We start from the raw sequence: 14045 nt of genomic DNA, 5'->3' as shown, positions 1-14045 counted from the left end.
CGAAATTCCCGACAATAATGAAGATTATCTTTGGATGTTTCCTAAAAACCCTAAAAACACTAAAGATCCCTGAAAGAGCTCTGGGAAACTCTAAAAAGATCAAGAAGACTCCAATAAGCTTTTAAAAGCTTAAATTAATACTCCGTAGCACTGGGATCTACAAGCTAGGAGATTCGTTATCGAATGGTAATAACAAATCCATACAATAGTGAAGATCAACTTTGAATATTCTCTAAAAAGCCTTGAAAACTCTAAGAAACCCTGAAAACTCTAAAAAGCCCTAAAATATCTAAAGAGCTCTGAAAAATCTAAAAAGCTCTGAAAAACTCTAAAAAGCTCTGAAAAAGCTTTAAGTTAATGTATTTCATAGCACTAGTATCTACTAGCCAGAGGATTCGTTAAAGCCAACTGAAATTAACTTAATTCTTTATAATAAATGATACTAACAAAATTCCCGACAATAATGAAGATTATCTTTGGATGTTTCCTAAAAACCCTAAAAACACAAAAGAGCCCTGAAAGAGCTCTAGGAAACTCTAAAAAGCTCAAGAAGACTCCAATAAGCTTTAAAAATCTTAAGTTTAATAATACTCCGTAGCACTGGAATCTACAAGCTAGGAGATTCGTTAAAGAATGATAATAACAAATCCCTACAATAGTGAAGATCAACTTTGAATGTTCTCTAAAAAGCCTTGAAAACTCTAAAAAACCCTAAAACTCTAAAAAGCCCTAAAATATCTAAAGAGCTCGGAAAAATCTAAAAAGCTCTGAAAAACTCTAAAAAGCTTTAAGTTAATGTATTTCATAGCACTAGTATCTACTAGCCAGGGGATTCGTTAAAGAATGATAATAACAAATCCCCACAATAGTGAAGATCAACTTTGAATGTTCTCTAAAAAGCCTTGAAAACTCTAAATAACCCTGAAAACTCTAAAAAGCCCTAAAATATCTAAAGGGCTCTGAAAAACTCCAAAAAGCTCTGAAAAAGCTTTAAGTTAATTATATTTCGTAGCACTAGTATCTACTAGCCAGGGGATTCGTTAAAGCCAACTGAAAGTAACTTAATTCTTCATAATGAATGATACTAACAAAATTCCCAACAATAATGAGGGTTTCTTTGGATGTTTCCTAAAAACCCAAAAAACACTAAAGAGCCTTGAGAAACTCTTAAAAGCTCAGGAAGACTTCAAAAAGATTTGAAAAGCTTAAATTTAATAATACTCCATTGCACTGGGATCTACAAGCTAGGAGATTCGATAAAGAATGATAATAACAAATCTCTCCAATGGTGAATATCAACTTTGAATGTTCTCTAAAAAGCGTTGAAAACTCTAAAAAACCCTGAAAACTCTAAAAAAGCCCTAAAATATCTAAAGAGCTTTGAAAAATCTAAAGAGCTCTGAAAAACTCTAAAAAGCTCTGAAAAAGCTTTAAGTTAATTATATTTCGTAGCACTAGGATCTTCTAGCCAGGGGATTTGTTAAAGCCAACTGAAAGTAACTTAATTATTCATAATGAATGATACTAACAAAATTCCCTACAATAATGAAGATTATCTTTGGAGGTTTCCTAAAAACCCTAAAAACACTAAACAGCCGTGAAAAAGATCTGAGAACCCCTAAAAAGCTTAGGAAGACTCCAAAAAGCTTTGAAAAGCTTAAATTTAATAACACTTCGTAGCACTGGGAATTACAAGCTAGGAGATTGGATAAAGAATGATAATAACAAATTCCTACAATAGTGAAGATCAACTTTGAATGTTCTCTATAAAGCCTTGAAAACTCTAAAAAACCCTGAAAACTCTAAAAAAGCCCTAAAATATCTAAAGAGCTCTGAAAAATCTAAAAAGCTCTGAAAAACTCTAAAAAGCTCTGAAAAAGGTTTATGTTAATGTATTTCATAGCACTAGTATCTACTAGCCAGGGGATTCGCTAAAGCCAACTGAAATTAACTTAATTCTTTATAATGAATGATACTAATGAAATTCCCGACAATAATGAAGATTATCTTTGGATGTTTCCTAAAAACCCTAAAAACACAAAAGAGCCCTGAAAGAGCTCTAGGAAACTCTAAAAAGCTCAAGAAGACTCCAATAAGCTTTAAAAATCTTAAGTTTAATAATACTCCGTAGCACTGGGATCTACAAGCTAGGAGATTCGTTAAAGAATGATAATAAAAAATCCCTACAGTAGTGAAGATCAACTTTGAATGTTCTCTAAAAAGCCTTGAAAACTCTACAAAACCCTAAAACTCTAAAAATCCCTAAAATATCTAAAGAGCTCGGAAAAATCTAAAAAGCTCTGAAAAACTCTAAAAAGCTTTAAGTTAATGTATTTCATAGCACTAGTATCTACTAGCCAGGGGATTCGTTAAAGCCAACTGAAAATAACTTAAATCTTTATAATGAATGATACTAACAAAATTCCCGACAATAATGAAGATTATCTTTGGATATTTCAAAAAAACCCTAAAAACACTAAAGAGCCATGAAAGAGCTCTGGGAAACTTGAAAAGCTGAGGAAAACTACAATAAGCTTTGAAAAGCTTAAATTTAATAATACTCCATAGCACTGGGATCTACAAGCAAGGAGATTCCTTAAAGAATGATAATAACAAATCCCTACAATAGTGAAGATCAACTTTGAATGATCTCTAAAAAGCCTTGAAAACTCTAAAAAACCCTAAAAAATCTAAAAAGCCCTAAAATATCTAAAGAGCTCTGAAAAACTCTAAAAAGCTCTGAAAAAGGTTTATGTTAATGTATTTCATAGCACTAGTATCTACTAGCCAGGGGATTCGCTAAAGCCAACTGAAATTAACTCAATTCTTTATAATGAATGATACTAATGAAATTCCCGACAATAATGAAGATTATCTTTGGATGTTTCCTAAAAACCCTAAAAACACAAAAGAGCCCTGAAAGAGCTCTAGGAAACTCTAAAAAGCTCAAGAAGACTCCAATAAGCTTTAAAAATCTTAAGTTTAATAATACTCCGTAGCACTGGGATCTACAAGCTAGGAGATTCGTTAAAGAATGATAATAACAAATCCCTACAATAGTGAAGATCAACTTTGAATGATCTCTAAAAAGCCTTGAAAACTCTAAAAAACCCTAAAAAATCTAAAAAGCCCTAAAATATCTAAAGAGCTCTGAAAAACTCTAAAAAGCTCTGAAAAAGGTTTATGTTAATGTATTTCATAGCACTAGTATCTACTAGCCTGGGGATTCGCTAAAGCCAACTGAAATTAACTCAATTCTTTATAATGAATGATACTAATGAAATTCCCGACAATAATGAAGATTATCTTTGGATGTTTCCTAAAAACCCTAAAAACACAAAAGAGCCCTGAAAGAGCTCTAGGAAACTCTAAAAAGCTCAAGAAGACTCCAATAAGCTTTAAAAATCTTAAGTTTAATAATACTCCGTAGCACTGGGATCTACAAGCTAGGAGATTCGTTAAAGAATGATAATAACAAATCCCTACAATAGTGAAGATCAACTTTGAATGTTCTCTAAAAAGCCTTGAAAACTCTAAAAAACCCTAAAACTCTTAAAAGCCCTAAAATATCTAAAGAGCTCGGAAAAATCTAAAAAGCTCTGAAAAGCTCTAAAAAGCTTTAAGTTAATGTATTTCATAGCACTAGTATCTACTAGCCAGGGGATTCGTTAAAGCCAAATGAAAATAACTTAAATCTTTATAATGAATGATACTAACAAAATTCCCGACAATAATGAAGATTATCTTTGGATGTTTCCAAAAAACCCTAAAAACACTAAGGAGCCATGAAAGAGCTCTGGGAAACTTGAAAAGCTGAGGAAAACTACAATAAGCTTTGAAAAGCTTAAATTTAATAATACTCCTTAGCACTGGGATCTACAAGCAAGGAGATTCCTTAAAGAATGATAATAAAAAATCCCTACAATAGTGAAGATCAACTTTGAATGTTCTCTAAAAAGCCTTGAAAACTCTAAAAAACCCTGAAAACTCTAAAGAGCCCTAAAATATCTAAAGAGCTCTGAAAAATCTAAAGAGCTGTGAAAAACTCTAAAAAACTCTGAAAAAGCTTTAAGTTAATTAAATTTCGTAGCACTAGTATGTACTATCCATGGGATTCGTTAAAGCCAACAGAAAGTAAATTAATTCTCTATAATGAATGATACCAACGAAATTCCCGACAATAATGAAGATTATCTTTGGATGTTTCCTAAAAACCCTAGAAACACTAAAGAGCCCTGAAAGAGCTCTGGGAAACTCTAAAAAGATCAAAAAGACTCCAATAAGCTTTGAAAAGCTTAAATTAATACTCCGTAGCACTGGGATCTACAAGCTAGGAGATTCGTTATCGAATGGTAATAACAAATCCATACAATAGTGAAGATCAACTTTGAATATTCTCTAAAAAGCCTTGAAAACTCTAAGAAACCCTGAAAACTCTAAAAAGCCCTAAAATATCTAAAGAGCTCTGAAAAATCTAAAAAGCTCTGAAAAACTCTAAAAAGCTCTGAAAAAGCTTTAAGTTAATGTATTTCATAGCACTAGTATCTACTAGCCAGAGGATTCGTTAAAGCTAACTGAAATTAACTTAATTCTTTATAATAAATGATACTAACAAAATTCCCGACAATAATGAAGATTATCTTTGGATGTTTCCTAAAAACCCTAAAAACACAAAAGAGCCCTGAAAGAGCTCTAGGAAACTCTAAAAAGCTCAAGAAGACTCCAATAAGCTTTAAAAATCTTAAGTTTAATAATACTCCGTAGCACTGGAATCTACAAGCTAGGAGATTCGTTAAAGAATGATAATAACAAATCCCTACAATAGTGAAGATCAACTTTGAATGTTCTCTAAAAAGCCTTGAAAACTCTAAAAAACCCTAAAACTCTAAAAAGCCCTAAAATATCTAAAGAGCTCGGAAAAATCTAAAAAGCTCTGAAAAACTCTAAAAAGCTTTAAGTTAATGTATTTCATAGCACTAGTATCTACTAGCCAGGGGATTCGTTAAAGCCAACTGAAAATAACTTAAATCTTTATAATGAATGATACTAACAAAATTCCCGACAATAATGAAGATTATCTTTGGATATTTCAAAAAAACCCTAAAAACACTAAAGAGCCATGAAAGAGCTCTGGGAAACTTGAAAAGCTGAGGAAAACTACAATAAGCTTTGAAAAGCTTAAATTTAATAATACTCCATAGCACTGGGATCTACAAGCAAGGAGATTCCTTAAAGAATGATAATAACAAATCCCTACAATAGTGAAGATCAACTTTGAATGATCTCTAAAAAGCCTTGAAAACTCTAAAAAACCCTAAAAAATCTAAAAAGCCCTAAAATATCTAAAGAGCTCTGAAAAACTCTAAAAAGCTCTGAAAAAGGTTTATGTTAATGTATTTCATAGCACTAGTATCTACTAGCCAGGGGATTCGCTAAAGCCAACTGAAATTAACTCAATTCTTTATAATGAATGATACTAATGAAATTCCCGACAATAATGAAGATTATCTTTGGATGTTTCCTAAAAACCCTAAAAACACAAAAGAGCCCTGAAAGAGCTCTAGGAAACTCTAAAAAGCTCAAGAAGACTCCAATAAGCTTTAAAAATCTTAAGTTTAATAATACTCCGTAGCACTGGGATCTACAAGCTAGGAGATTCGTTAAAGAATGATAATAACAAATCCCTACAATAGTGAAGATCAACTTTGAATGATCTCTAAAAAGCCTTGAAAACTCTAAAAAACCCTAAAAAATCTAAAAAGCCCTAAAATATCTAAAGAGCTCTGAAAAACTCTAAAAAGCTCTGAAAAAGGTTTATGTTAATGTATTTCATAGCACTAGTATCTACTAGCCTGGGGATTCGCTAAAGCCAACTGAAATTAACTCAATTCTTTATAATGAATGATACTAATGAAATTCCCGACAATAATGAAGATTATCTTTGGATGTTTCCTAAAAACCCTAAAAACACAAAAGAGCCCTGAAAGAGCTCTAGGAAACTCTAAAAAGCTCAAGAAGACTCCAATAAGCTTTAAAAATCTTAAGTTTAATAATACTCCGTAGCACTGGGATCTACAAGCTAGGAGATTCGTTAAAGAATGATAATAACAAATCCCTACAATAGTGAAGATCAACTTTGAATGTTCTCTAAAAAGCCTTGAAAACTCTAAAAAACCCTAAAACTCTTAAAAGCCCTAAAATATCTAAAGAGCTCGGAAAAATCTAAAAAGCTCTGAAAAGCTCTAAAAAGCTTTAAGTTAATGTATTTCATAGCACTAGTATCTACTAGCCAGGGGATTCGTTAAAGCCAAATGAAAATAACTTAAATCTTTATAATGAATGATACTAACAAAATTCCCGACAATAATGAAGATTATCTTTGGATGTTTCCAAAAAACCCTAAAAACACTAAAGAGCCATGAAAGAGCTCTGGGAAACTTGAAAAGCTGAGGAAAACTACAATAAGCTTTGAAAAGCTTAAATTTAATAATACTCCATAGCACTGGGATCTACAAGCAAGGAGATTCCTTAAAGAATGATAATAAAAAATCCCTACAATAGTGAAGATCAACTTTGAATGTTCTCTAAAAAGCCTTGAAAACTCTAAAAAACCCTGAAAACTCTAAAGAGCCCTAAAATATCTAAAGAGCTCTGAAAAATCTAAAGAGCTGTGAAAAACTCTAAAAAGCTCTGAAAAAGCTTTAAGTTAATTAAATTTCGTAGCACTAGTATGTACTATCCATGGGATTCGTTAAAGCCAACAGAAAGTAAATTAATTCTCTATAATGAATGATACCAACGAAATTCCCGACAATAATGAAGATTATCTTTGGATGTTTCCTAAAAACACTAAAGAGCCCTGAAAGAGCTCTGGGAAACTCTAAAAAGATCAAGAAGACTCCAATAAGCTTTGAAAAGCTTAAATTAATACTCCGTAGCACTGGGATCTACAAGCTAGGAGATTCGTTATCGAATGGTAATAACAAATCCATACAATAGTGAAGATAAACTTTGAATATTCTCTAAAAAGCCTTGAAAACTCTAAGAAACCCTGAAAACTCTAAAAAGCCCTAAAATATCTAAAGAGCTCTGAAAAATCTAAAAAGCTCTGAAAAACTCTAAAAAGCTCTGAAAAAGCTTTAAGTTAATGTATTTCATAGCACTAGTATCTACTAGCCAGAGGATTCGTTAAAGCCAAGTGAAATTAACTTAATTCTTTATAATAAATGATACTAACAAAATTCCCGACAATAATGAAGATTATCTTTGGATGTTTCCTAAAAACCCTAAAAACACAAAAGAGCCCTGAAAGAGCTCTAGGAAACTCTAAAAAGCTCAAGAAGACTCCAATAAGCTTTAAAAATCTTAAGTTTAATAATACTCTGTAGCACTGGAATCTACAAGCTAGGAGATTCGTTAAAGAATGATAATAACAAATCCCAACAATAGTGAAGATCAACTTTGAATGTTCTCTAAAAAGCCTTGAAAACTCTAAAAAACCCTAAAACTCTAAAAAGCCCTAAAATATCTAAAGAGCTCGGAAAAATCTAAAAAGCTCTAAAAAGCTTTAAGTTAATGTATTTCATAGCACTAGTATCTACTAGCCAGGGGATTCGTTAAAGCCAACTGAAAATAACTTAAATCTTTATAATGACTGATACTAACAAAATTCCCGACAATAATGAAGATTATCTTTGGATGTTTCAAAAAAACCCTAAAAACACTAAAGAGCCATGAAAGAGCTCTGGGAAACTTGAAAAGCTGAGGAAAACTACAATAAGCTTTGAAAAGCTTAAATTTAATAATACTCCATAGCACTGGGATCTACAAGCAAGGAGATTCCTTAAAGAATGATAATAACAAATCCCTACAATAGTGAAGATCAACTTTGAATGATCTCTAAAAAGCCTTGAAAACTCTAAAAAACCCTAAAAAATCTAAAAAGCCCTAAAATATCTAAAGAGCTCTGAAAAACTCTAAAAAGCTCTGAAAAAGGTTTATGTTAATGTATTTCATAGCACTAGTATCTACTAGACAGGGGATTCGCTAAAGCCAACTGAAATTAACTCAATTCTTTATAATGAATGATACTAATGAAATTCCCGACAATAATGAAGATTATCTTTGGATGTTTCCTAAAAACCCTAAAAACACAAAAGAGCCCTGAAAGAGCTCTAGGAAACTCTAAAAAGCTCAAGAAGACTCCAATAAGCTTTAAAAATCTTAAGTTTAATAATACTCCGTAGCACGGGGATCTACAAGCTAGGAGATTCGTTAAATAATGATAATAACAAATCCCTACAATAGTGAAGATCAACTTTGAATGTTCTCTAAAAAGCCTTGAAAACTCTAAAAAACCCTAAAACTCTAAAAAGCCCTAAAATATCTAAAGAGCTCGGAAAAATCTAAAAAGCTCTGAAAAACTCTAAAAAGCTTTAAGTTAATGTATTTCATAGCACTAGTACCTACTAGCCAGGGGATTCGTTAAAGAATAATAATAACAAATCCCCACAATAGTGAAGATCAACTTTGAATGTTCTCTAAAAAGCCTTGAAAACTCTAAATAACCCTAAAAAAACTCTAAAAAGCCCTAAAATATCTAAAGGGCTCTGAAGAACTCCAAAAAGCTCTGAAAAAGCTTTAAGTTAATTATATTTCGTAGCACTAGTATCTACTAGCCAGGGGATTCGTTAAAGCCAACTGAAAGTAACTTAATTCTTCATAATGAATAATACTAACAAAATTCCAAACAATAATGAGGGTTTCTTTGGATGTTTCCTAAAAACCCAAAAAACACTAAAGAGCCTTGAGAAACTCTAAAAAGCTCAGGAAGACTTCAAAAAGCTTTGAAAAGCTTAAATTTAATAATACTCCATTGCACTGGGATCTACAAGCTAGGAGATTCGATAAAGAATGATAATAACAAATCCCTCCAATGGTGAATATCAACTTTGAATGTTCTCTAAAAAGCGTTGAAAACTCTAAAAAACCCTGAAAACTCTAAAAAGCCCTAAAATATCTAAAGAGCTTTGAAAAATCTAAAGAGCTCTGAAAAACTCTAAAAAGCTCTGAAAAAGCTTTAAGTTAATTATATTTTGTAGCACTAGGATCTTCTAGCCAGGGGATTTGTTAAAGCCAACTGAAAGTAACTTAATTATTCATAATGAATGATAGTAACAAAATTCCCTACAATAATGAAGATTATCTTTGGAGGTTTCCTAAAAACCCTAAAAACACTAAACAGCCGTGAAAAAGATCTGAGAACCCCTAAAAAGCTCAGGAAGACTCCAAAAAGCTTAAATTTAATAATACTTCGTAGCACTGGGAATTACAAGCTAGGAGATTGGACAAAGAATGATAATAACAAATTCCTACAATAGTGAAGATCAACTTTGAATGTTCTCTAAAAAGCCTTGAAAACTCTAAAAAACCCTGAAAACTCTAAAAAAGCCCTAAAATATCTAAAGAGCTCTGAAAAATCTAAAAAGCTCTGAAAAACTCTAAAAATCTCTGAAAAAGGTTTATGTTAATGTATTTCATAGCACTAGTATCTACTAGCCAGGGGATTCGCTAAAGCCAACTGAAATTAACTTAATTCTTTATAATGAATGATACTAATGAAATTCCCGACAATAATGAAGATTATCTCTGAAAGAGCTCTAGGAAACTCTAAAAAGCTCAAGAAGACTCCAATAAGCTTTAAAAATCTTAAGTTGAATAATACTCCGTAGCACTGGGATCTACAAGCTAGGAGATTCGTTATCGAATGGTAATAACAAATCCATACAATAGTGAAGATCAACTTTGAATATTCTCTAAAAAGCCTTGAAAACTCTAAAAAACCCTAAAAAATCTAAAAAGCCCTAAAATATCTAAAGAGCTCTGAAAAATCTAAAAAGCTCTGGAAAACTCTAAAAAGCTCTGAAAAAGGTTTATGTTAATATATTTCATAGCACTAGTATCTACTAGCCAGGGGATTCGCTAAAGCCAACTGAAATTAACTTAATTCTTTATAATGAATGATACTAATGAAATTCCCGACAATAATGAAGATTATCTCTGAAAGAGCTCTAGGAAACTCTAAAAAGCTCAAGAAGACTCCAATAAGCTTTAAAAATCTTAAGTTGAATAATACTCCGTAGCACTGGAATCTACAAGCTAGGAGATTCGTTAAATAATGATAATAACAAATCCCTACAATAGTGAAGATCAACTTTGAATGTTCTCTAAAAAGCCTTGAAAACTCTAAAAAACCCTAAAACTCTAAAAAGCCCTAAAATATCTAAAGAGCTCGGAAAAATCTAAAAAGCTCTGAAAAACTCTAAAAAGCTTTAAGTTAATGTATTTCATAGCACTAGTATCTACTAGCCAGGGGATTCGTTAAAGCCAACTGAAAATAACTTAAATCTTTATAATGAATGATATTAACAAAATTCCCGACAATAATGAAGATTATCTTTGGATGTTTCAAAAAAACCCTAAAAACACTAAAGAGCCATGAAAGAGCTCTGGGAAACTTGAAAAGCTGAGGAAAACTACAATAAGCTTTGAAAAGCTTAAATTTAATAATACTCCATAGCACTGGGATCTACAAGCAAGGAGATTCCTTAAAGAATGATAATAACAAATCCCTACAATAGTGAAGATCAACTTTGAATGTTCTCTAAAAAGCCTTGAAAACTCTAAAAAAACCCTGAAAACTCTAAAAAGCCCTAAAATATCTAAAGAGCTCTGAAAAATCTAAAGAGTTCTGAAAAACTCTAAAAAGATTCAAAAAACTCTAAAAAGCTCTGAAAAAGCTTTAAGTTTATTATATTTCGTAGCACTAGTATATACTAGCCATGGGAAAGCCAACTGAAAGTAACTTAATTCTTTATAATGAATGATACTAACAAAATTCCCTACAATAATGAAGATTATGTTTGGATGTTTCCTAAAAACCATAAAAACACTAAAGATAGAGCCCTGAAAGAGATCTGGGAAACTCAAAAAATCTCAAGAAGACTCCAAAAAGCTTTGAAAAGCTTAAATTTAATAATACTCCGTAGCACTGGGATCTACAAGCTAGGCGATTAGATAAAGAATCATAATAACAAATCCTTACAATTGTGAAGATCAACTTTGAATGTTCTCTAAAAAGCCTTGAAAACTCGAAAAAACCCTGAAAACTCTAAAAAGCCCTAAAATATCTAAAGAGCTTTGATAAACTCTAAAAAGCTCTGATAAAGTTTTAAGTTAATTATATTTCGTAGACAAGTATGTACTACCCATTGGATTCGTTAAAGCCAACTGAAAGTAACTTAATTTTTTATAATGAATGATACTAACAAAATTCCCGACAATAATGAAGATTATCTTTGGATGTTTCCTAAAAACCTTAAAAACACTAAAGAGCCCTGAAAGAGCTCTGGGAAACTCTAAAAAACTCAAGAAGACTCCAATAGGCTATGAAAAACTTAAATTAATACTCCGTAGCACTAGGATCTACAAGCTAGGAGATTCATTAAAGAACGGTAATAACAAATCCATACAATAGTGAAGATCAACTTTTAATATTCTTTAAAAAGCCTTGAAAACTCTAAGAAACCCTGAAAACTCTAAAAAGCAATAAAATACCTAAAGAGCTCTGAAAAACTCTAAAAAGCTCCGAAAAAGCTTTAAGTTAATTATATTTAGTAGCACTAGTATCTACTAGCTAGGGGATTCGTTAAAGCCAACAAAATGTAACTTAATGCTTTATAACAAAATTCCCTACAATAATGAAGATTATCTTTGGATGTTTCCTATAAACCCCCAAAACACTAAAGAGCCCTTAAAGAGCTCTGAGAAACCTTAAAAATCTCAGGAAGACTCCAAAAAGCTTTGAAAAGATTAAATTTAATAATACTCCGTAGCATTGGGATCTACAAGCTAGGAGATTCGTTAAAGAATGATAATAACAAATCCCCACAATAGTGAAGATCAACTTTGAATGTTCTCAAGGTTTTTTCAATAAGGTCTTTTTCTCTCTCTTGGCTCTGAGGCTATTTTTCCTTAGGGTTTAGGGTTTTCAAACTTTTCAATTTTTTTGGTTCTCCTCAATCATCTACGGGTGATTTGAGATGGGAGATGCTTCTCATGCGTCTCATGTTAGGTCTCGTACTTATGCTGATCAGGTGAAGGGGAAGCAACATCTTCCAACAACATCTATTGATCTCAGTTCTTTACCATTGCCAACGATAAAAGAAGGAAAACCAGCGATTGTTTTACCTGAATCTTTCTATTTGGAAGGTTGTGATATTTGGAAATTCAGTCTTATTGGACGTTTAGATTTCAAAGGAATTACTTTCCAAGAGGTGAAGGATGATTTGGAACATCAATGGCAGCTAGGTCAAGGTGCGGTTCAGCTAATTTCTATGAGTAGAGGTTTCTTCACTATCAAGTTACAATCCCAAACGGCAAAAGACAAGCTTTTGAATGCTGAAGCTTGGTTTTTTAGGCATCAAAAGCTAACCCTAATTGAATGGTTTCCTGGTTTTGATGCTGAAAAACAAAGATCATCTCATGCTTCCGTGTGGGTTTGTTTTCCAGGGCTTCCATTAGAATTCTGGACAGAAAAAATGCTATTGTCCTTGGCTAAATCATTAGGAACTCCAATTGTGGTTGATAGACGTACTCTTGCTCATGAATATGGTCACTTTGCATCAGTTTTGGTGGATATTAATTTTGCTGAAGCAACTACTGATGCTATTCATATTACGGTTGGGGGTTTAGATTTTTGGCAATCTGTTAAGATTCAAAAAGTTCCAAAATATTGTTCCAAGTGCAAGTTGATTGGGCATACTGATCATGAATGTAGAAAGCAGCACAAGGAAAATACTGAGAGACAACTTGTGGTAAGCAAACAAGTTAGCGTTGATGATTCTCAACCTGGCGTGAGCAATATTCCTAAACCTGCTGGTGGGGAATGGCAAGTGGCTAGGCGTAAGAATAAGGGTAAGAAAAAAGCTCACAACGTCAATGTAGATGTTCGTGATGTTGTTGATAATATTGCTGGTGAAGAAGATGATGTGGAGTTTGCTGCTAAGCTGGTGAAGGCTCAGCAGTTGGAGGTTGTTATGGCACAAGCCAAAGCTGATTTTGAATCTGTCTATGTTGAATTGGCGAGAACTAAACAAGCGCAGGCTTCAAAATCATTTTTAGTTAAGAATGGAAAAGTGGGTGAAACTAATCCATCAACCAAATCAAGTTTGGTTGGAACTAGGATTCCCAAACCTGTTAGGATTGTGACCGCAACTCCTACTCCTCTTTGTGATCAGCTTACGGCTGGGGAGTTTCTTTTGAATAAAAACAGATATAATGCTATTGAAACAATTCAAGATGTGGAGGAGAGTTCAGCTGATGCAAAGTTTAGGGCTAATCAAGAAGCTAGGCGTGTTCGCATGCAATCCATGCATAAGGTAGTGAATACTACTGAGGGTAGGAATGCTTCTAATTCCGAGTCTCTTCAGGACTCCAATTTGAGAATTGGTGCTGAAAAAGGAAGTTTACCAAGAATTAATTCTGGTGCAACTTCTCAGATTGATACTAACTCCTCCAAATCTGGTTTTTAATGCGTGTTCTATATTGGAACATAAATGGCATTGCACGTGATGCTGCTAAGACTAAGTTGCGTGAGTTATTTCATGATTTCAAGCCGGATATTTTATGTATTGCAGAGCCAAAGGTACATTGTACTTTAAATTTCTTGCAAACTTTATATGTGGATGGCTATAAGAAAGAAGTTATTCATAATTCTGTTGGTTCGTCTAAAGGAAACATATGGATTTTTTGGTCCAGCTGCATAGCTACGCCTGTAGTTATGAATTCTAGTAGGCAAGCTATTACTATTGAAGTAGAGGGGGTTTTGATTTCCTTTGTTCATGCTAGCTGTTTACGTGTCACGAGAAGAAGTTTATGGCAGCAACTTTCTTCAGTTGATAATAATACTCCATGGTTGGTTATGGGTGATTTTAATTGTGTTCTTCGCAATGAGGAGAAGAGAGGAGGTAGACAACCACGTACTT

At 32.7% G+C, this 14045-nt stretch overlaps 1 protein-coding gene across 1 annotated transcript; it reads left to right on the top strand.

Moving 5' to 3' along the window:
- The first annotated feature begins 12101 nt into the window (after positions 1-12101).
- Positions 12102-13592, top strand: LOC113273109. Its single transcript, XM_026522877.1, has 2 exons — positions 12102-13290; positions 13360-13592. Exons 1-2 carry the CDS (start codon positions 12102-12104, stop codon positions 13590-13592), a joined length of 1422 nt encoding a protein of 473 aa, XP_026378662.1.
- The last annotated feature ends 453 nt before the right edge of the window (positions 13593-14045 follow it).

This window comes from Papaver somniferum, chromosome 4 (genome assembly GCF_003573695.1).
Source record: "Papaver somniferum cultivar HN1 chromosome 4, ASM357369v1, whole genome shotgun sequence".
NCBI classification, from domain to species: domain Eukaryota; kingdom Viridiplantae; phylum Streptophyta; class Magnoliopsida; order Ranunculales; family Papaveraceae; genus Papaver; species Papaver somniferum.
The sequence above is the reverse complement of the archived record's forward strand: the minus strand, read 5'-3'. Positions and strand labels throughout refer to the sequence as shown.